Genomic DNA, 24,662 nt, shown 5'->3' with positions numbered 1-24,662 from the left:
CCTTTCACACTTATACGACTTCAAAGTCGCACGATTTTGCCGCGATTTTACCACGATTTGCCGCGATTTTGGAGCAGTACTACTTTGCCACGTTTTTGGCATTAACAAATGAAAACATACAGTAGTTGGTATGAATCATAAGGGGGAACTCCATGCCAAGTTTTAAATAAAAAAACTGGCGTGGGTTCCCCCCAGGGGCATACCAGGCCCTTAGGTCTGGATTGTAAGGGGAACCCCCTACGCCGAAAAATCGGCGTGGGGGTCCCCCCAAAATCCATACCAGACCCTTATCTGAGCACGCAGCCCGGCCGGTCAGGAATGGGGGTGGGGACGAGCTGGCGGCCCCCCCCCTCCTGGACCGTACCAGGCCGCATGCCCTCAACATGGGGGGGTGGGTGCTTTGGGGCATGGGGGGCGCAGTGCAGCCCCCCACCCCAAAGCACCTTGTCCCCATGTTGATGAGGACAAGGGCCTCTTCCCGACAACCCTGGCCGTTGGTTGTCGGGGTCTGCGGGCGGGGGGCTTATCGGAATCTGGGAGCCCCCTTTAATAAGGGGGCCCCCAGATCCCGGCCCCCCACCCTATGTGAATGAGTATGGGGTACATGGTACCCCTACCCATTCACCTAGGGAAAAAAGCGTCAATAAAAAACACAGTACACAGGTTTTTAAAATAATTTATTAGGCAGCTCCGGGATCTTCTTCCGACTTCAGGGGTCCTCTTCCGACTTCGGGGGTCTCTCCGCCGTCTCCTCCCGGTGTCCGCATCTTCTGCCGGCTCCTCCGCTATCTTCTGCAGCTCAATTGCTAGCGGTGGTCCGGACTTCTGCCTTCTTCTTTTCTTCCAGAGATGTTGACACGACGCTCTCTCCAGCCAGAATGGTCTCTGTGCGCTCCGCAAGGGACTTATATAGGCGGTGACCCCGCCCCCTTATGCCGTCACAGTCCCTGGGCATGCTGGGTCTGTGACGTTTTAGGAGGCGTGGTCACCGGGTGATGACCACGCCCCCTTATGACGGCACAGTCCCAGCATGCCCAGGGACTGTGACGGCATAAGGGGGCGGGGTCACCGCCTATATAAGTCCCTTGCGGAGCGCACAGAGACCATTCTGGCTGGAGAGAGCGTCGTGTCAACATCTCTGGAAGAAAAGAAGAAGGCAGAAGTCCGGACCACCGCTAGCAATTGAGCTGCAGAAGATAGCGGAGGAGCCGGCAGAAGATGCGGACACCGGGAGGAGACGGCGGAGAGACCCCCGAAGTCGGAAGAAGATCCCGGAGCTGCCTAATAAATTATTTTAAAAACCTGTGTACTGTGTTTTTTATTGACGCTTTTTTCCCTAGGTGAATGGGTAGGGGTACCATGTACCCCATACTCATTCACATAGGGTGGGGGGCCGGGATCTGGGGGCTCCCTTATTAAAGGGGGCTCCGGGATTCCGATAAGCCCCCCGCCCGCAGACCCCGACAACCAACGGCTAGGGTTGTCGGGAAGAGGCCCTTGTCCTCATCAACATGGGGACAAGGTGCTTTGGGGTGGGGGGGGGCCGGCAGGGTGCCCCCCATGCCCTAAAGCACCCACCCCCCCATGTTGAGGGCATGCGGCCTGGTACGGTCCAGGAGGGGGGGGGGGGCGCTCGCTCGTCCCCACCCCCATTCCTGGCCGGCCGGGCTGCGTGCTCGGGTAAGGGTCTGGTATGGATTTTGGGGGGGACCCCACGCCGATTTTTCGGCGTAGGGGGTTCCCCTTAGATCCTTACCAGACCTAAGGGCCTGGTATGCCCCCGGGGGGGAACCCACGCCGGTTTTTTCATTTAAAACTTGGCGCGGTGTTCCCCCTCTGGATTCATACCAGACAGCTGTCGGCACTGCCTGTCGCTCATCGGCAAAGGAAAGAAAAGTTTTCCTTTCCCGAATAGCGAGGCCAGGCTTGTGCTTACAAAGTCGTACTGAAGTCGTGTCTATATTATTCAGGCACGACTTGCATGCTACTTCAGGGTTTAACATTGAGGTCTATGGAGTACAACTCGCATAGAAGTTGGACCAAAGTAGTGCAGGGACTACTTTCAAGTCGGCACGACTTAAAGTCGTGCCAATATGAATGGTAGTCATTGAAAATCATGGAGAATGACTTGTCATACGATTTTGCAGTACAAAATCGTGGGACAAGTCGTATAAGTGTGAAAGGGGCCTTACAGGTTTTTTTGTTTTTTCAACCTCTTGAAAGTGATTTGTAAAGAAAACATATTTATAAAAGACAAAAAAACAAAAACTAACATGTTATACTTACCTACTCTGTGTAGTGGTTTTGCACAGAGCAGCCCCGATCCACCTCTTCTCGGGTCCCCCGTCGGTGCTCTGGGCCCTTCCCCCTTGCCGAGTGCCCCAACAGCAGGGATATGCAATTAGCGGACCTCCAGCTGTTGCAAAACTAAAAGTCCCATCATGCCTCTGGGTGTCATGCTTGAGGCTGTTAGTCTTGCTATGCCTCATGGGACTTGTAGTTCTGCAACAGCTGGAGGTCCGCTGATTGCATATCCCTGCCATATAGCAAGTTGTTGTGGGGGCACTCATGCATGCCCACTCCCGAGTCGACCCTCTGAGTCCATAAGACACAGAGAGCGCAGCTCACCCCCGCCTCACTGACTGTGGTCAACAAAAGCAGGAGCCAACTGCATATCAGTCAATCAGGAGGGAGAGACCCGGGACAGCCTTGGGTCTCGTTCACATCACTGGTTCGAGATCGGGCTTAGGTAAGTATTGGGGGGGGTTGAGGGGGGAGCTGCACACATTCTATGCATAAAGGTAAAAAACCTTCAGCGTTTACAACCACTTGCCGACCGGCTCACGCCGCTATATGTCGTCAGAATGGCACGGCTGCGCAAAACAACGTATGGGTACGTTGTTCCCTTTAAGAGCCGCCGGAGGCGCTCGGGTGCCCGTGGCACACTGGGGGACCCAAGGCGCGTGGCCGGCGGGTGCGATCGCCGCCGGTCACCCGCAGTCGCGTGCACGAGAGCTAGCACGGGGATTTGTGTGTGTAAACACACAAATCACTGTTCTGTCAGGGGAGAGGAGACACATCGTTTGTTCCTACTAAGTAGGAACAACGATAGGTCTCCTCCCCCAGTCAGTCGTATCCACATTCAGTTAGAAACACACACTAGGGAACACATTTAGCCCCTTGATCGCCCCCTAGTGTTAACCCCGTCCCTACCAGTGACATTTACACAGTAATCTGTGTGCATTTTTATAGCTCTGATCGCTGTATAAAATATCAGTGGTCCCAAAAATTTGTCAAAAGTGTCCGATCTGTCAGCCGCAATGTCGCAGTACCGCTAAAAATCACAGATCACGGCCATTACTAGTAAAAAAAATTTTTAAATGCCATAAATCTTTCCCATAGTTTGCAGACGCTATAACTTTTGCGCAAACCAATCAATATACGCTTATTGAGATTTTTTTTTTTACCAAAAATATGAAGAATATATATTGGTCTACACTGATGAAGAAATTTGTTTTTTAAAAACATTTTTGGGGATATTTATTATAGCAAAAAGAAAAAAAAAATGTTTTTATATTATATTATATATATATATATATATATATATATATATATATATATATATATATATATATATATATATATTTGTTTTTTTTTTGTTTATAGCGCAAAAAATAAAAACACGCAGAGGTGATCAAATACCGCCAAAAGAAAGCTAAATTTGTGTACTTTGTTTGGGTACAGCGTCACACGACCGCACAATTGTCAGTTAAAGCGACGCAGTGCCAAATTGCCAAAAAAATGCTCTGGTCAGGAAGGGGGAAAAATCTTCCAGGGCTAAATTGGTTAAATACAGAAAATAACTGATAATCCCACCAGGAATCCAGAGGGTTCCTACGTTTCTGCACCAAAATCCCAGTCATCTTATTAGTACTGCCGAGTTATCTTGTGCTGGACTGGAGAACACCTCCCCATCTTCAGAAGAAAGGGGGGAGGTGTGCTGAAATCCACCACTAGATGTGTTTTTCTTTTTTTAAATTTTGCCCAGACATTCACTTTGAAGAAAACCTATGAACTCAGAAACATAGGAGTTCCCGTTGCCAAGTGGCTGTTAACATGCAAGCTTTTAGAGCAGTCATTCTGAACCTAAAATTAACCTGTGCTCAGGCTATGCAAACTAAAATCTTTACATTTTCTGAACAAGCAGAACCGGCTTTGACCATTTGCCGACTGCGCACTGTACATGTACTGTGACATTGTGGGCCGCCTGTAGAATCACATAATATAAATTATATATACACATTATATATATATATATATACACACATTATATATATATATATATATATATATACACACACATATGCACACACATACATATATATACACATACACACACATAAATTATATATATATATATATATATATATATATATATATATATATATATATATATATATATATATATATATTACACACATCTCTGATTCTGCATCTCAGGGTTGGGGGCGTGCATGCGTGCCCACCCTCTCGTGCTGCGATTCATCACAGCACATGCTGATCTTTGGGTCCCGCCCAGTGATTGACTGCTGGCACCTGCTGGCATCAGCTCTGGGCTTCACGGAACACAGCTTTGTGAGTGTAAACAACACTGACATGGGATTCCCAGAATGAAAAAAAATAGATCCCCAGGAAAAGCAGAACACAGTACACACACACACACACACACACACACACTTGTTACCTAGATGTTAACCCCTTCCTGCCCAGTGTCATAAGTACAGTGACAGTGTATATTATTAGCACTGATCACTGTAATAATGTCACTGGCGATGTCAGTGGCAGTTAGTTCCCACAAAGTGTCAGGTAGTGTCAGATTGAGCACCATCCCGCTATAAGTCGTTAATCACCTCCATTACTGGTATAAAAAAAAAAAAGAAAAGAAAAATTTCCATAGTTTGTAGACGCTATAATTTTCATGCAAACCAATCAATATACGCTTTTTACCAAAGACATGCAGCCGAATAAACACTTTAAACCTGTATTACAAACAATGTCACCACATTAATTGGTCATTGTCTTCAAAACATGATGACTGTGCTATAAAATCAGATGGGTTAAACGCAACATAATAACACAACATAATAACATCACATAATAACTGCTTCTGGCAAGGAGACGCAGCGGATGTTGTTGTTGGTGTCTGGCCAGCTCCAGCCTACACAAGATGATCTCAGTGTCTGTGATATGGGTATAACAAACACATATCAGACTGCTTAATATGCCATGACTGGCTCAGATTTTACTATACACCTGTCAAGCCGGATTTGCAGGTGTGATCGTTAGGCACTTCTCTGGATCATTTGTAGTATGGAAGAAAGTCCATATAGTTTGATAAATATACCACTACAGATGCTGTACAAATGAATTTTCCATACTATCTAACTGATGTATAAAGCAGGCCATACGTTATGCAACAAACTAGGAGTGCAATCTCATGTGCACAAAAAGGAAACAAATAGAGGCAGAAAGAGCAATCTTAGTGCTACATTAACATACCACTAGTGCAAAATATATACATACAAGTGAAATGCTGACTGAAGTGCACATATATATGTGATAATGTTAAACACACAAGCAGATAATGTTCAATCCACGTTGAAAATATAAAAAAACAAAAAAAAAATCACAATATAATAAAAAGTGACAAGTCCACAAGGATGAAAGATTCAAACAGATAACACAATGTGAAAAAATGGTCAGTCCAAAAAGATGAGGTGTCAACAAGTGATAACGATATAATGGAAAGTCCATATGCATGGCACATCAAGGTAAAATCGCAATAGGATCTCATTTGCAAATACATGTGGCAGATATCGGCAAAGATGGGTCATTTTCACCTGATTTATGGGCACATGCATGGACTGTCCTGCACACTCTTGTTTCCTAATTGTTAAAAACGTAATGATACTAAAGTGTTCTACTTACCTTCTCTGTGCAGTTGGTTTTGCACAGAGCAGACCAGATCCTCCTCTTCTCGAGTCCCTCTTCGGTGCTCCTGGCCCCTCCCTCCTGTTGAGTGCCCCCACAGCAAGCAGCTTACTATGGGAGCACCCAAGCCGAGTCATAGCTCCCTGTGTGCATTCAGACACGGGGAGTGGCACGGCCCTGCCTCTTTTCTCTCCTCATTGGCTATCAAACAAAAGTCAAGGAAAAATCCTTGGAAAATTTCCAAGCTCTACTTACCAACAAACCCCTGTTTTTAAATACATACTGTTAGGTTAATCTGGTTGGTCGCAGGCTGGTTACTAACAGTATGCATTTAAAAACAGGGGTTTGTTGGTAAGTAGAGCTTGCAATTTTTCCAAGGATTTTTCCTTGACTTTTGTTTGATAGCCAATGAGGAGAGGAAGGAGACAGGGCCGTGCCACTCCCCGTGTCTGAATGGACACAGGGAGCTGTGACTCAGCTTGGGTGCCCCCATTGTAAGCTGTTTGCTGTGGGGGCACTCAAGGGAGGGAGGGGCCAGGAGCACCGAAGAGGGACCCGAGAAGAGGAGGATCTGGTCTGCTCTGTGCAAAACCAACTGCACAGAGAAGGTAAGTAGAACATTTTTTTTTGTTAAAAACAACAAACGACACTTTAGTATCACTACGTTTTTAACAATTAGGAAACAAGAGAGTGCAGGACAGTCCATGCATGTGCCCATCAATCAGGTGGAAATGATCCATCTTTGCCAATATCTGCCACATGTATGGGTACCTAAAATTCTGTAGCAAGCACTTTTTTGATCAAGTACGGTTCCTGTAGATAGAATACTATGTTCTCAAGATAGGTTTTGATAGATCGCCATTACTTGTGTAGCTTGACACACGGTATCCTGCTATATAACAAACAGCAAACGGCCGAATAAAGCTCATCCTTGGGCACCCCTTTCCTCTATTCTCCAATCCCCACCCCCCCTTTTTTTTTCATTATTTCTACTTTACTGTACTTCTATATTTGACTTTAAAATTTCTCAATTAACAGCTGAATTTAACGTACCCTTTTGTAACACTATACGATCCCTTAGGGCAGCGGTCTCCAAACTTTCTAAACAAAAGGGCCAGTTTACTGTCCTCCAGGCTTTAGGGGGGCCGAACTGTGACAGGTGAGAGTAAAAAATACCATTCCGTCAATGGGAATAAGCAAAACACCATCATGGGTTTTAGTGGAGGGAATAGTGCCGTATTGTTGGTATCAATGGAAAGAATAGTGCCCCATCATTGGTATCAATTGGAGGAATAGTTCCCCTTTGTTGGCGTCAGTGGAAAGAATAGTGCCCCATTAATGGTATAGGAGGAATTTGAAGTAAGAGTCAGTGGCAGGAGCAGTGCCCCATTGTTGGTGTAATAGGTGGAATAGTGCCCCATCATTGGCATCAGTGGGCGAAATAGTGCCCCAAGGGCCGGGAAAAGGCAAGCAAAGGGCCACATCCGGCCCCCCAGGCCACAGTTTGGAGACCACTGCCTTAAGGTAAAGTTTACTGATGTACTTCTTTATTATATACATCCCTGCGACAGTCTCAAACTGGAAAGCTTTGATACGTATATAGTCAATGGTGATAGTATTAGATGCGGACCTACTAACACTCCCTGTTTTCTGCTGTTGGCTGTATAATGTATAGATATCTTATGATTATTGTGGGTTGCAAGAGAGTGTCCCATTCTGTAGGCTGCAGATTTAGATGATTATGCACTGGTTTTCAAATGCATGTGTTATACTGTATTGTAAGACCATCTACTCTTCTAGTACATGCAAAATGATATGATGTACACATGATGCTTACACACTCAATAAAAATTACTGAAACCGAAAATTCTGCAGCAAATGTCATATGATGGGAAACTCTTAACAGCCTGCCCCCTGTTGCTATCAAACAGATTTGAGCTTTTGCCCCAGTCTGCCCCCTACACCACAGCTTTGTTTTTTTTAACCACTTCCCGCTGGCTGTAGCCAACTATGCGGCCTCTCGGTCGGTGGGTTTTAACGCCAAGGGGCCACATATATGCGTCCCTAGGTAAACACTTTACTGTGCTCCCAGCACAGTAATGAGCAGATGCCAGAATGCTTCCAATGCATACTGGCAATCGGGAGCTTTCCGATCATGTGACCGCTGTAACTGCCAATCACAGCCGTCACATGATCGGATTTGCCCCCTCTGCTTCCTGACATTTAGATCCTGTTAAAGGGCCAGGAGGCAGTGGTGGGATACGGGGTAAAAGCTCTTGTATTGAGGGACGTATTACGCAGTTCCCTTTAAGGTAGCTCTTTCCTATCACTCAGCAATAAGTGCATATACTTACCTGTAACTCGTGACAGTGTGAGGCCCTGCCAATGTGAAATTGTAGGAGAAAATGACACCGGATTCGCAAGAAAGCTTAATGCGTAGTTCCAGACTATCGTTTCTGAGTGAAGAAAGCTGTGTTTTTGGCTTTCTCTGGAATATATAGTCTAGGATTGGGGCCTGGAGCTTCAAAAAACTATTAAATAGACACCTAAACGACCGCAACATACAGGGATATACAATGTAATACTGACATATAATCACACACGGAGGTTGGACTTGATGGACTTGTCTTTTTTTTCGACCTCACCTACTATGTAACTATGTAATTATGTAACCTGTTCACACCTGAGCGTTTTGTCTAGGTCCAAAACAACTAATCGATTAATTTCATAATCAATTAGTTGTCGATTAATCGATTACCAGTTTCAGAATCGATTAACCAGGCACATAATGGGGTTAAAAAAACTAAAAATTAGCCCTTTATAGTACAAAAAGAGCAAATAATCACTACTGTAAATATTACTTTCACTGTTCCACAGTAAAAAAAAGTGAACCCCCTTACAGTAGCGATTATTTGCTCTAAAGGCCTAATTTTAGTTTTTTTTACCCTGATTATGTTACTAAACGTCTTAGGCCTGGATCACATCTGTGTTTTTTGGTGCTTTTTGCAGAAACCCACTAAAGTTTATTTAACATGGTTTCCTATGGGACATCTATGCTTTTTTCAGCTGCTGCATATTTGGAAAGGGTCAGGGACTTTTTTCAACATAAAAACGGTGCTTTTTGGTTCAAAAGACTTCAGTGGAGAAGCTGAAGAAAAGCATGTAATGCATTTTGCAGCAATTTGTGTTTTTTTTTTCAAATATAAGTTTTATTCAACTCCAATCTAGGGCGAGGGCCCCTGTACATACAGATAAATTCAGATGCCAATTCGGCCATTTCAAGTTAACAAAGCTCAGAACTACAAATGGTCATATCGGTTACAATTATAGTGTGGTTATTGGCTCGTACATACAACTTTTAGTTCAACATGTAAAGGGTGAGCTCACGTCCAGTTTCAGGTAGTGTATTCGGGGTGTACCTCGCCTACTTTTTTCCACTTTACAATCTTATAGAGAGGAGAAAGCAAGAAGTAAGGGGAGTCAAAAAGGGGGGGGGGTGAAGAGGGGGGAAGCAACAGGAGAGGGGGACGTGTGAGACACGGCGGCGGTGCTCCTGGCATGTTGTAGCAAACCCAGCCTCCAAGGCGGTCATAGAATGGGGGGAGAGTCAGCCGCTAAGCAGTTGTTGACCTTCATCTGAAAAAATGAAGACATTCCAGATATCCCAGGTGCGTTTGAATATCTCTTGTTTTTGTTGCGCAGACAGGATCAAATCTTCCATCTGCTTGATCTCTTCGACCTTACGTATCCACATAGGTGTGGATGGGGGATGACTTTGTTTCCAGAGAAGAGGGATGCATCTCTTAGCCGCATTTAGGAGGTGTCTGATTAGAGATTTCCTGTAGACTTTGATGGGTATTGTGGAGAGATGTAAGAGAAAGAATGTAGCTTCGTCTGGAATTGTATATTCAGTGAACTTCTGAGTTATTTGCCTGACCTCTGCCCAGAAGCTCTTTAGCTGAGGGCACGACCAGAAGATGTGTATTAATGTTCCCTCCTCCTCTGAACAGCGCCAACACCGTCCCGAAGAGCCAGGGAAGCATTTCTGAAGTCTAGAGGGGGTCATGTACCATCGCGTGAGTAGTTTAAAGTTGGTCTCTTGGATCTTGGTGCAGAGTGATGATTTCAGGGAAAGTGTAATAATGCGTTGTCGCTGGGCTGTTGAGAAAGAGAGGTGTAATTCCCTCTCCCAACTATCCAGATAGGGTAGTTGTGGTGGTGCATTTGGTTCAGTTAGCATCGAGTATGTTTGAGAGAGGATGTGCTTTAGTGGATCCTCCCCATTACACAACTCCTCAAAGGATGTAAGTGTCCGAGAGAAACTCCGTGGGTTGGGAAGTGAGTGCAGGAAGTGGTGAAGTTGTATTGCTTTCCAGAAAGGAACGCGGTAAGGGCCTGTCTGATTAGATAAGTCTGCTACTGAGGGCCATTTCTCGTCTGAGATGAAATTGGCTGCCTGATCATACCTTTGTTCTGATAGATGGGGGTATTCCCTGGCAAGCAAACCCGGGCCAAAGTTAGGATTACCCAGTACGGGGTATAGCGGTGAGGTTTTAGTTGTGAGCTGAGATCTAAGGGAGGTTTGGTGGCTATGTCGTAGGGTGGTGCCAATTAAGGGGTGCGATTTTATGCTAGGCGGTAAAGAATTAAAGCACCACATTGCCCCTTTTAGAGGTATGGGGGATTGGGCTTTTTCGATCTGAACCCAGAGTTTGCATGACCCATTTCTCCTCCAGTCCAGCACTCGGCCCAGGTGAGAGGCTAGGTAATAAAGTTTGATGTCGGGTAAAGCTAGGCCTCCCAAATGTTTTGGGAGTATCATCAATGAACGCCGTAATCGAGGCTTTTTATTTGCCCAGACGAAACCGGTGAAGAGTGAGTGGATCTTCTGGAAGAAGGAGGTGGGGATCTGTATAGGTAGTGCTTGGATCAGGTAAATGAATTTTGGCAGTATACTCATCTTCAGGAGGTTACATCTCCCGAACCATGAGTGAAAGCCCGGTTTCCATTTCTCCAAAAGTATTCTGATTTTAGCTAGTAGAGGGGGGAAATTTAGGGCAAAAGTCTGTGATATGTCAGCCGGGATTCTAGTTCCCAGGTAATTAATGTCGGTCTTGTTCCATTTGAAACGAAAGTTGGATGCTAATTGTCGTGAAATTTGGGGAGGTACCTCGATACACATTGCCTCGGATTTCGAGAAATTTATCTTTAAATTAGATAATGAGCCGTAAGTATTGAATTCTCTCATGAGGTTTGGGAGGGAGATTCTTGGGTTCGTCAAAGAGAAGAGTAAATCATCTGCATATGCAGATATTTTGCATTGTAGATCACCAATCTGTAGGCCCGATATATCAGGATTTAGTCTAATTTTACATAGAAAGGGTTCTAGGGATAGTGCGAATAGCAAGGGGGAGAGTGGGCACCCCTGCCTTGTGCCATTTCTAATTGGGAAGGGGTCAGAAAGTACACCATTGGCCTTCACCTGCGCAGATGGATCGGAGTAGATACCCTCTATCCATCGCATCATCCTATTGCCCAGACCGATATGGCGGAGAACAGATAGCATAAAACTCCAATTCACTCTATCGAAAGCCTTTTCGGCGTCTGTGCTTACTAGTATACATGGCGTCTTCTCGGAGGATGCTATTTGGATTAAGTTGAGGACTTTGATGGTGTTATCTCTCGCCTCTCTAGAGGGTATGAATCCAACTTGATCCATGTGGATAAGGGATTGGAGGTGCTGGGCTAATCTAGTAGCTATAATTTTGGAAAAAATCTTCAGATCTAAATTTAAGAGGGAGATGGGTCTGTAGCTGCCACAAGAACCCGGATCCTTCCCTTCCTTATGGATTAAAGATATATGGGCTTTGAGGGTTTCCCTGGGGAAATTTGAGTTTGCTCCTAGAGCGTTAAAGAATGTTACCATTCGTGGGCCTAATATTGGTAGGAGGGACTTATAGTACTGGGCGGTAAATCCGTCGGGACCAGGGGCTTTCCCTATCTTCATAGATTTAATTGCTAGCTGTAATTCCTCTAGTGATATTGGCTCATCTAATACAGTTTGGGACTCTAGTGGAAGAGAGGGAAGGTGTGATTCAGAAATGTACTGGTCGATGACGTCCTGTGAAGGAGAGGGGCCCGTTAGGTTATAGAGTCCCGAGTAGAAGTCTGCGAATCCTTTCGTAATTTGCGTCGGCAGATTAGCTTTCTGTCCGTTGGGGGTGGTTATTTGGGGGATGTATGCGGTGGATTTGATTTCTTGAACGGATCTGGCCAGGAGTTTCCCGCATTTGTCACCCGATTCGTAAGACAGCCTGCGAGAAAATTGTAAAGCAGCCTTAGCTTTGTAATGTAGTAGATCTGTGATTTGTGATCTCAAGGATCGCAATTTCATCTCTAACTCCTGAGTGGGGGAGTGTTTATGTTGTGCTTCAACCCTGGCCAGATCCGTCAGAAGTCTGGTTAACTGTTCGTTTCTCTTTCTCTTAATGGCCGTCCCATGTTTAATGAGGACTCCTCGGAGGACGCACTTGTGGGCCTCCCATAGTATGCCTGGGTCACAGTCTTGTGTGTCATTCTCACTGAAGTACATGTTTATTTCTTTGGTTACGTCTGCTAGTACCTCAGGAATCTGGAGGAGGCTCTCATTGAGACGCCAAAAAGTGGATCTGGGTGACGATCTTTCAGAGAGAGTGTAAGTCAGGGAAACTGGGGCATGATCGGACCAAGTGATCTGGCCTATAGAAGTAGATTGCACTAAGTGTAGTTGGTCGTGAGGTATAAGAAAAAGGTCGATCCTGGAATATACTCCATGTGGGGAGGAGTAAAAAGAATAGTCGCGTTCTCCAGAATGCTGAAGACGCCAAGCATCAATCAGTTGGGCTTTGTGGAGTGTCTGGGCTATTCGTTTCCTGTTTTTGGGGGGATAAGAAGAGGTACCAGAGGACGTGTCTACTGGGGGTGAGAGCGGTACATTGAAGTCACCTCCTAGGATGAGCTGGCCCTCCTTGTATTCCATCAGTTTATGGACAGTTGACATTATGAACCCGTCTTGATGTGCGTTAGGGGCGTAAAGTGTTGCTAGGGTGAGTTGGACTTCCCCTATCTGACCTTTAAGGAACAGGTAGCGGCCTTCAGGGTCTGCTAATATGTCCTGGAGTTTCCAAGGGAGACTGCCAGAAAGTAGGATAGCTACCCCCCTAGATTTTGCGTTGTTATTCGTCGAGTGGTACACATGGGGAAAATATCTATTTCTGAGTATAGGGGATTTGTCAGTTTTGAAGTGGGTCTCCTGAACAAAGGCGACGTCCGTACGCGACTTTTTAAATTCTTGTAGGAGGATGCGCCTCTTCTCTGGAGTATTCAGGCCCTTCGCATTAAGCGAGGTCACTTTTAGAGAGCTCACCGCCATGTCCCACACGGGGGAAAGGGAAAAAGGAGGGTTCAGGTAGGGGTAAGGGCCAACTAGGGAGGGGGGGGGGAGGGGAGGGAGAGAGGGGAAAGAAGGAAAAAGAGAATCGGAGACGAGGGTCTAGTACTATTGCACCTCACGTCTCTGTTAGTTAAGCTAAATGGGTAAGTTTAATAAAACTAGGAAGAAAACCAAACCGGAGAACCGGAGGTAGACTTACGGCCTAAGTGGGGTGAGGGCAGACAACAACCTAATAGGGAGGTCCCGGTCCTCGTGCCCCAATCAGCCTAAATATTTAGAAGCGGTACACAACACAGTATACATAACATGAATAAAGAACTTTAAATATCTTTAACTGAGAAACATAGAGACAAGGGCTTGGCGAAGTATCACCTTGCATATCATATCACACTTGAGTGTCACGCATAGGGACAACTCCGTCCCCCCCGCGCGCCACCCGGCGAGGCGACCCACCCCCGCCCCCGGCGTCCACGCCAAGGCGTAGGTAGACCGGGGCAGGGAGAGGCCGAACCGCCAGGGGCCCGCCGGGAACGCCTCGGAGCCTCCACCACACCCGCGGGAACACATGCATCAGACTTATTAATGTCATGGGCTCCCGATAGTGAACCCCAGAGCGGACCGAGTCCCCGAGACAGGGGTCCAGCTCGCCCCCGAGCCACACCGGAGCCCCCTCATACATCTGAAACCCCCTAAACCGCCCGACCCCCCCCCCCCCGCCTCCAACCCACCCAACACTCCTATCTCTGACATGATGTCTCTCCGGGAGAGAGGGCATGTGTTTCCTCTCGGCAAGTAGGCGTCCACAGGGGTGAGAGAGTTCCTTCCGCGGGACCTGTCGGGTCTCACCCAGGTCCTATACGGGGGTGGCCTGCGGGATGAGGGGAGAGCACATAGTACCGGAGACTCGCCAGTCAAAGGAGGACCCAAGCTGAAGCATGACAGGAGGTAGAATGACTTTTATCGTCCTCGTTGAAGTGTACTATTGAGGTGATGTGGGGTATGATAAAGCCTGGGGTCTGTAGCTAAGGCAAGTTCGGCCATCATGAGTCAGAGCGGAGGGAAGAACGGGGGAATACGGAGAGGCCGGGCGGGCGGGGCAGGCCCAGGACAAAAAACGGATAGCAAAAAACGAAAAACGAAAAGGCATCTGAGCGGGAAGACATCGCATCTGAGGGGACAGCATGAGAAGAGTCAGTGTAGGTATCAACTCACATCTCTCTTGGCTCATCCAGTGAAGCTGAGCGAGGTCGGCGTCCTCCCCTTCGTGAGCGTTGCGGTCTAGGAGCCTGATCCCTCGCCTCGTGTAGTCGACCAGGAGCCCGGTGTAGGTAATCCAGCCAGTTAGGGACCGGGATAGGCTCCGTGTCTAGAAAGTCGAATAGAGCAGGCAGGTTTTCCGGTGAGCGCAGAAGGAAGGAGCGCTGTTCCTTGTGGAAAGTTACCGAGAGGGGGAAGCCCCATCTGTATGTCGCATTGCATCTCCGGGCAAGATCCAGTAGAGGCTTCAGCATGGCGCGTCGAATCAGTGTCGGTCTGGAGATGTCCGGCAGAATTTTAATCGATGCTCCGTCGAATTCTAATTCTCCTGACTCCCACGCTCCTCGTGCTATGGCCTCCTTATGGATGTAGTGATGGAGTCTGCATATTACGTCTCGAGGTCTGTTTGGGTCGGTTGAGCGGGGACCCAGGGCTCTATGTATTCGGTCTACTTCGATTTGTTCCGGTAGGTGTGCTCCCGCCACTCTTCTGAAGATGTCTGTTGCCGTGGCCAGTAGATCCGACGGGCCCGTGGCCTCAGGTAGGCCGCGGAGCCTGACATTGTTTCTTCTGCTCCGGTCTTCTGTTTCTTCCAAACGGAGCTGAAGCTCCACTGCGGCTTGAGATTGGGTTTTTTGTTGGGTCTCTAAATATGAGACTCTCTGTTCCAGGGACTCTAGGGACGATTCACCCGAGGTCAGGCGGGCAGAGATGGTCTTAACGTCTTGTTTGACTTCGTGAATTTCCTTCTTGTGTGCGGCCTCCACCCTGCCCACCAAGGCCTCAATATCTGCTCTCGTTGGAAGGGCCCGGAGTATAGCCTTAAGCTCCTCGTCTGCACCAAAAGTCCCCTGTAAGTAAGGGAGGGGACCCTGGTTTGAGGTGGAAGCCGCTGGTGAGCCTGTATAGAGCACTGGGCTCCGGGATCCCTCCGAGGCGGCAAAGTCAGCTTCTCCGACCGGAGCGCAGGAGTCCAAGGCACGAGGTTCCGCCATCTTGGGCGTAGGGGAGCCGGAGAGAGATCTCCCAAAAAGTCTCTGCAAGTCGGCCAGCGCGGGTGCGGAGGCCGCCGGACTGTTCCTCTTCTTGTTCCTCCGGTATGTCCGCTTCTTGGATGAGATCATAACGGTAAAAATAGATCAGAGTAGGCTGATTTAGGGGTGGAAGGGCCGGGAGCTCAGAGAGAACACGTCTTTAGTCGGCCATGTCCAGACCACGCCCCGCAATTTGTGTTTTTAATCTGCAAACAAAAAATTGGCCAAAAAAAAAAAAAAAAAGCAAAAAACGCGAATCGCAGCAAAATCACGTGCGCAAATAAATGCAGATCAAAAGCAAACTGCATAGGTGTGTACCGAGCCTTATGCTGGCCACACCGATCAATTTTCAGACAAGAATATTCATACGAAAAATCTTTTTACATTCGCTGAATGAAAGAATGTTGTTTGAAAACGTCACTTGCTTTTAACATTCTGTTTTAAAATGAATGTAATTTCTGAATGAAAACCACATACACTGTCTGAAAATTCCTTTGACCAAGAAGGTTACTATTATTTCTAAATTTTCCCGTCGCTGTTTTTGAAAACGAACGTCGATTTGACCCCACTAATGATTAGTAAATCGAACGAACGTTCTTAAAATTTCATTTTTTTTTTTTTTTGAAGGAAGACATTGTTTTTGTATGGCATCATATAATATATTACAGTTCTGTTTGAAAATCTGCAAAACAGTCTAACTTTTTTTTTCTATAAATAAAAAAAATTGATCTCGGAGTCTGATGATATTTACCAGATTCAACCTCTAATAGTATATACAGTATATCTCCTTCTCAAATAGTATATACAGTATATCTCCTTCTCAAATAGTATATACAGTATATCTCCTCTAATAGTATATACAGTATATCTCACCTCTAATAGTATATACAGTATATCTCCTCTAATAGTATATACAGTATATCTCCTCTAATAGTATATACAGTATATATCTCCTCGAATAGTATATACAGTATATCTCTCCTCTAATAGTATATACAGTACAGTATATCTCTCCTCTAATAGTATATACAGTATATCTCTCCTCTAATAGTATATACAGTATATCTCTCCTCTAATAGTTTATCTCTCCTCTAATAGTATATATCTCTTCTGTCTGTTATTCTCAGAGTGGATTAGAGATTTTGCTCCCTATTCATATAGTTGGTTATTTATATTTAACACTGCATAGAGATATTTAAGAATAAATTGCCTTTTTTTTAAACTTTACATATTAACTAAATTATACACCACACTTTTTATTTTAAGGTTATTAACCGATTAATCAATTAATCGAAACAATAAGTGCCGGTTCACACTATAGCAACTTGGGATCCGACTTGTCAGACCTCAAGTCGCCCCATGTCGCTTGACATCAGAAATTCCATTATAGTTAATGAGAGCCGTCTTAATGAACACTACTGAAGTCGCTCCGACTTCAGAAAAGGTTCCTGTACTACTTCAAGGCGACTTCTAAGCGACTTGTACCCATAGATTGCAATGGAAGTCGCCTTGAAGTCGGATCCTCATCTATAGTGAAGCGACTTAACAGGAAGAAGAAAAGAATTTACCCAGGTACAACAATGATGTCACAAGAGCTGATTAGCTCTGATTGGCCACAGGCAAAGTCGCCTGTCCTTGAGGCCACTTGAAATCGCGCTGTAAGTCACTCAAAGTCGCGCTGAAGTCGCCTCCAAGTCGTGCTGTAAGTCGTGTTGCCCCTGTGTGAACCGGCACTAAATCGGCCAACTAAAAGATTATGAAAATAATAGTTAGTTGCAGCCCTAGTTTTGTCACCTGAAGCAAAATGCCTGAAGCTCAAAAAAAAACCCATTAGCTTCTTTTTAGGCAGATTACAGGCGTTTTTCTGCTTTTTACATTGGTGACCTTTAGCCTACAAAATTGCGGTGAAAAACGCGGTAAAAATTGCGGCAAAAAAAATATGCTCAGGTGTGAATGCAGTTTTATAGGGTGTACACACGGTCGGACTTTGTTCGGACATTCCGACAACAAAATCCTAGGACTTTTTCCAACGGATGTTGGCTCAAACTTGTTTTGTCTACACACGGTCGCACAAAGTTGTCGGAAAATCCGATCGTTCTAAACGCGGTGACGTAAAACAGGTATGTCGGGACTATAAACGGGGCAGTAGCCAATAGCTTTCATCTCTTTATTTATTCTGAGCATGCGTGGCACTTTGTCCGTCGGATTTGTGTACACACGATCAGAATTTCCAACAACGGATTTTGTTGTCGGAAAATTTTATCTCCTGCTCTCCAAATTTGTGTGTCGGAAAATCTGATGGAAAATGTCCGATGGAGCCCACACACGGTCGGAATTTCCGACAACACGCTCCGATCGGACATTTTCCATCGGAAAATCCGACCGTGTGTACGGGGCATTAGTGTTTCTGCAGGACAACTGCTGGGATCTTATTTCCTAGTGATGTAGGCTCGCCCTCAGAACTACATCTCCCAAGAGCCCCTTCCCTATACACAGTGTGCGGGAAGGCTCTTGGCTGTCAAGTCAGTAGCAATGTTGTTCTGCTGTAAAAAGACCTTGAGGTTATCATGAGCCGAGGAACAGAGTGGGGTGACGGATAGGTGAAGTGCTGAAATCCAGCAGAGGAGAACTGTCAAGACTGACAACACTGCTTGGGATTTCTGTGTAGCAGAGGAAGCATCGTCACCCAAAAATGGGAGGTAAAAAGGTCAAGTGGACTTCTGGCAGATGATTAGGTACTTTCCGTTACTGCTGCATTTTTTAAGGGTGGTAACATAGGAATTTTTCTTTTTTTCTTTTTCTCAAAAGAGCAACTATAAAGCAGTTTTTCCAGGTTCAACAAAAAGCAAAAACGTGTGTGTGTGCACCTCTTGTTGCTAATGGCGACTTATCCACTTCCAGATCCTTGATTAGTGGTCTGAAACGAGGGGCTAAGCATTGGATCAGAACTGCTGGATGTTTTCTGAAAAAAAAGGGGCCTTGGCATTCAATAAAAGTGTGACTAAAGGCAAAACTGTTTTTTTCTAGTTTTGGCCAGCATGGACATGGATTAAAGCACCTATCCATTTTTACTGCTACCTCCACTCCAGTTAGGGAGATGCACCCTCTCTATTTGACCTGTTTACCATTATAATTGAAAATGAAAGTTCAAGAAAATCCCCAAATTTCGGGTTGTCCCCAGTAAATAAGGGAAATCCAATGATGTGGGCGCCGGGCCAAGTCCTGCTTTCTGTGTCAATAGGCACAGAAGCAGGACTCGGGAGTGCACCCTCACGGGTGCCCCGAAGGAGAGCGCTTCTCTGACGGGGCACTAAAGAAGAGGAGGAGGAGCTACTAGCGCCGCTGAGGGACCCCAGAAGAGGAGGATCGGGGCCACTGTGCAAAACCAACTGCACAGAGGAGGTAAGTTAGATATTTAAAAAAAAAAACAAAAAACAAAAAAAAGACGAGGGTTTAGTAACCCTTTAATTTGCCTGGATTTCCTCTCATTTCCTGTTTAGGCTATGGGATAGGAAGTGAATTGAAATCTCCCCAATGGGCTTTGTACATGACAAATTACCAAGGCTATGATACTGATACAATAGATTTTTTTCTATTTTTTGATGTTCTTGTGAGAAGATATATTAGCCTGTTTGGTGCCATAGGGGTTACTATATTTGCTATAGTTATATTATGGTTATTACCGGCCCAGGTAGTAGAGTGGGCAGGTGCAGTCCTGCTTGACCCCTCCACCGGGCCTACAATGTTGGACTGAAGTAAGGCCCACCTGTTTGGCCTTTTCTTAGAATATAGCAGAATATGGATTACTATCCAGGACCCTTCGTGGTTGACCACTTTGGCGCAGTTCCTCATACCTACCTACCGGGTTCCATGGGTTCCTAGTTGAACCCCTCATCCTTCATATATATTATTGCTGCCATTTTCTTGTATACTCACTATGATGGCAGTGCCATTTTGTACTCGATTTTGCTACTTTATAATGTTTTTATTGTTACTTGAAAACTGAATAAAAAGATTGAAACAGAACTCTCCCCAATGGGACATTGATGTCAACAAATACTCTGACAGGGGTTATTATAACCCTCCCTTACTTTATCCAAAATGAAAAAAAAAAGGTTTTGCCTATAGTTCTACTTTAAAAGCAAATTATGGACTCAGGCTGTCCTTACCTGTGGAGGGCTGGCTGGACGGCAGGCATGATCTCACTGCACCCTCTGGCAGCACGTTGTTAACATGCCAAGTCAACAGAGAGGAGAAGAAACAGGAGGATAGTGACAACGACTGACACTACCACTAAGGAGAAACAATAGTGTCGGGGGCAAGTTTTCTGTTGCATCCAATCAAAGTCATCAGCCATCTGCCTCATCTCACAGCCATGAATTCATTTTACATTCCACGTATATTGGGATATGGTTAATCAGGCATCATCTCATGTCTAACAGTCACAACGGAAAAGCTTAGTCACAGGCTTAGGGCTCTTGTTTGTGTTGTCCTGTGCCATATTTATTAAGCATGGGTTCAGGGCCATCCAGCAGCAAGGTTGCACACAGTTATTCCATTTTCCAGTTGGCCAACTCAAAACTTATACTGTGTACACACGGCCGGACTTTTCGACCAAACTTGTCTGACGGTACGAATCCGTCGGACAATTTGACCGTGTGTGGGCTTCATCGGAGACCTGCAGCGGACCTTTTCTGTTGAAAATGTGACGGACTTAGGATTTAGAACAGGTTTCAAATCTTTCCGACGGACTCGAGTCCGGTCGAAAAATCAGTTCGTCCGTATGCTAGTCCGACGGACGAAAACCGACGCTAGGGCAGCTATTGGCTACTGGCTATGAACTTCCTTATTCTAGTCCAGTCGTACGTCATCACGGTCGAATCAGTCGGACTTTGGTGTGATTGTGTGTAGACAAGTCCAATTCGACGGAAGTCCGTCGAAAAGATTGTGGAAAGTCCGTCGAAAAGTCTGACGTGATTTAGTCCGTCGAAAGTCCGGTCGTATGTACATAGCATTAGAGTATCTCAGCAGCTTGGGAGAGGACTATAAAACATGTTTTCACTCTCCATGGCTTCAGGAAATGTACATGCGATTTCATCTGAAGATAAAACCTCCTAAACAAAAACAAACCACTTACAGTACTCAAAGATGCCGTGCGCTCGCCATAAACTTAGCTTCTGCAAAACAGAAAGCAGCTCTCCCACTCTGCCATTTCTGTTCATCCAGTTCCACATGACCGCCTCTGTCCGGTTGCGCTGGCGTCCCGGCTGTTCCAGGAGGCGAAGAGCCGTCTGGTCAAATATGATCATGGAAGCTGAAAAACAGATGATCGCATTAAATACCTTAACATCTGGAAAGCCGTGCTGAATACCACAGATTCTTTATTATAGGCACTACTAAGCACATATTCATTCATCCAATACAAAGAGAAGAGTGAAGCACAGGGGTTATTGCAAGAACCTAAAATGGTCAGCGGTAATTTATAGCAACCAACCACAGATCAGCTTTCACCTATGTGATGAGATTAAAGCATACTTCACCTTTTGAAAATAAAATACATGCACTTCTATTAATGAAAGAAAATGTGTATTTTTTGCAATGGAGACTGAAAAGCATTTCAACCCCAATCAGCATGTCTCAGGTGCAATGCACAGGCTTCTACAGATAATTCCCCCGACCCTTATGCCGCGTACACACGATCGGACATTCCGACAACAAAATCCATGGATTTTTTCCGACGGATGTTGGCTCAAACTTGTCTTGCATACACACGGTCACACAAATCTTGTCGGAAATTTCGAAACATCAAGAACGCGGTGACGTACAACACGTACGAAGAGCCGAGAAAAATGAAGTTCAATAGCCAGTGCGGCTCTTCTGCTCGATTCCAAGCATGCGTGGAACTTTGTGCGTCGGAATTGTGTACACGCGATCGGAATTTACGACAACGGATTTTGCTGTTGGAAAATTTGAGAACCTGCTCTCAAATTTTGTGTGACGGAAATTCTGATAGAAAATGTCCGATGGAATTTCTGACAACAAGCTCCCATCGAACATTTTCCGAAAATCAAACTGTGTGCACGGAGCATTAGGCTACTTTCACACTGAGGCGCTTTACAGGGCCTGTATAGCACCTGTAAAGCGCCTCTCCTGTGTCTCCAGTGTGAAAGCCTGAGGGCTTTCACACTGGAGCGGTGCTCTTGCAGGACGGTCAAAAAAGTCCTGCAAGCCTCATCTTTGCAGCGCTATATGAGTGGTGTATTCACTGCTCCTAAAGCGCCCCTTCCTATTGAAAACAATGGGGCAGCGCCGCAAACCTGCCAGCAATGCGCCGCTGCAGCAGCGCTTTGCGGGCGGTTTTAACCCTTTTTAGACCACTAGCGGGGGTTAAAACCGCCCCGCTAGCGACCGAATAGCGCCCCTAAAACGACGGTAAAGTGGCGCTAAATATAGAGCCGCTTTACCGCCCCAGTCTGAAAGTAGCCTTATGCCCGGTACATACAATGAGATTATCGGACAAATTATCATCCTTTTTTTTTTGCATGCTAATCTCAGATCGAATCTGATGAATTTACTAAAGTCATGAAAATTCACGTGCGACAGAATAAAAATTCAGAAGTGATGTCATGTGTTGTAATGCATTTTCAAACGACAACTGTACTGATTAAAGGAAAATCGTACGATCTGACATTGTCCGAGGAAAAAAAAAACACAACAGCTGTACCAATGTCAGACCGTTAGTACAGTGGCTTCAACCAGAGCGATCAGTTTTTTTTCATTCAACCCAGCAGGTTGTGTGTACCAGGTTTTAGATTATGGGGCTGGAAGTAGTAATAAGTGGACTACAAGTGCAGTGACATCACTTCACCTGTCCTCCATTGAGGGCCACGTCTACCTCTGCTGCAGTGGCAGTAGGTGACTGCTAAAGGTTGCAGCACATAACCTCTCAGTTCTGGACGTACAATTGGCCAACACGCATAAAAGGAATGATTTGCATGACTCCACTCATTATCCTACAAAGAGGAATAAATCCTTGGCTTTTGGGATTTGTGATGGAAGGGAAGCATGAAGAGAACATTTGATTTCTCATTTACGGGCATGAGACTACACCCTACCTTGTTCGCACTGAATACTGGAAAAACCTATGAACTGCATGCTGTATATTCAACTAATCTGAGAGCCTAAAATATTTTCAGCCGAATTAGTAAACTGCAGAAAAAAAAATGAGATTGCTAATCTAAACTAAGAGGGCACAGCGCCGTTTCTGTGAAGAAGGGCGCTTTCCCGTTGTCATTGTTCATGGCATTGCACATAACTGTACCTAGCCACACTGTGTGTGAATGGAGGCTCTGTTCATACATGAAATACACAGTCTGCTCCAACAAGATGCTGCTCATTGCTCCCAAGAAGCATCAGTATGACAACACAAACTACAAATTTCTAAGTCTTCTCAACACTTCCTCTCCTCTGTGTGCATCTGATACATTCTAAAAAGAAAACACGTCTAGTCTCTATTTTTTTTTAGAGGCCCTAAATGGTGGAGACATTGCCAAAAAGGGCAAGCTGAGTACGAAGGAAGAGTCAATAGTAAAGCCTAAGGTTCTTCTGCAGCTGATCTTTTCTCCATTACAATGGCTCTTTTTCCACACAAGGTTTCTGCATGGAAATCAGCCATTTTAATAGAGAAGGGCTTTTCTTCCCCTTGTCGGAATTGCTCCCCTGATAATAGATGATTTGAAGATTGATTGAGGAATAATCAAGTAGCAGTAGAAGTGTAGAAAGCACAGATCCACAAAATAAATGAGGAAGAAGCAGGGAGAACCTTACACTGCATTGTTTTTTCAGAAACTGCTTTCCCTCCTGCAAAGAGAACAAAGAGCAGCACAGTAGAGGCATCATCAAATCTCACCCCTAATCTGGTGAGTAAAGCCTCGTACACACTAGAAGTTTTTTTCTGTTCAACCCAGAGGGATTGAACGGAAAAAAAAAAGTCAACTCTGGTCAGAGCCGCCGTACTAAGGATCCGAAGTTAGTACAGCAATCTCCCCCGCTGAGCTGTTGTGTTCCGACAGGGGGACCCCCCCCCCCCCCCAGAATACTCCGGCCAGCACTGTCTGCCATTGGTTGAGAGCGCTGATCGGGAGCAGGGCCGATCCTAGGGCCATAGAAGACGCCTGGGTGCAGAAATATTTCTGGCGCCCCCCACGTGGGCGCGGTCATCTTACCAACTCCTCCCCTTTACAAATGTTACTATGGTAATGACTCAAACACAGGGACGCTCCCCTAAGAAGTCTTCGTTACCCTGAGATCCTCCCATGATCTTTTAACAATAAAGAAATTACAGGAAGAGGGTACACTAATGAGACCAGGAGGGGAGTCTCTCTGATGCACACAGAGAGGGCTTCTGTTAGAGAGTCTGTTAGAAAGAGCCCCCAGATACCACAGACATAGTACAGGAGATGGTCAGAGACTGCAATCATAGTACAGGAGATGGTCAGAGACTGCAGACATGTTACAAGAGATGGTCAGAGCATTCGGACATTCTACAGGAGACAGTCAGTGACTGAAGATATAATACAAGAGATGGTCAGAGACTGCAGACATGATACAGGAGATGGTCAGAGACGGCAGACATGATACAGGAGATGGTCAGAGACGGCAGACATGATACAGGAGATGGTCAGAGACGGCAGACATGATACAGGAGATGGTCAGAGACGGCAGACATGATACAGGAGATGGTCAGAGACGGCAGACATGATACAGGAGATGGTCAGAGACGGCAGACATGATACAGGAGATGGTCAGAGACGGCAGACATGATACAGGAGATGGTCAGAGACGGCAGACATGATACAGGAGATGGTCAGAGACGGCAGACATGATACAGGAGATGGTCAGAGACGGCAGACATGATACAGGAGATGGTCAGAGACGGCAGACATGAT

General features: G+C 45.7%; 1 protein-coding gene across 2 annotated transcripts in view; it reads right to left on the bottom strand.

The window, feature by feature from the left end:
- IRAK1 (interleukin 1 receptor associated kinase 1) overlaps window positions 1-24,662 on the bottom strand; it is a 144,134-nt gene that overhangs the window by 62,238 nt on the left and 57,234 nt on the right. For both annotated transcript variants that reach the window (XM_073600246.1, XM_073600247.1), the window contains one exon: window positions 20,852-21,028. In XM_073600246.1, coding sequence (XP_073456347.1) covers window positions 20,852-21,028 — 177 coding nt within the window. The remainder of the gene's footprint in view (window positions 1-20,851; window positions 21,029-24,662) is intronic.

This window comes from Aquarana catesbeiana, linkage group LG09 (genome assembly GCF_042186555.1).
Source record: "Aquarana catesbeiana isolate 2022-GZ linkage group LG09, ASM4218655v1, whole genome shotgun sequence".
NCBI classification, from domain to species: domain Eukaryota; kingdom Metazoa; phylum Chordata; class Amphibia; order Anura; family Ranidae; genus Aquarana; species Aquarana catesbeiana.
Note: the sequence above shows the minus strand (reverse complement) of the source record. Positions and strands in the feature narration are given on the sequence as shown.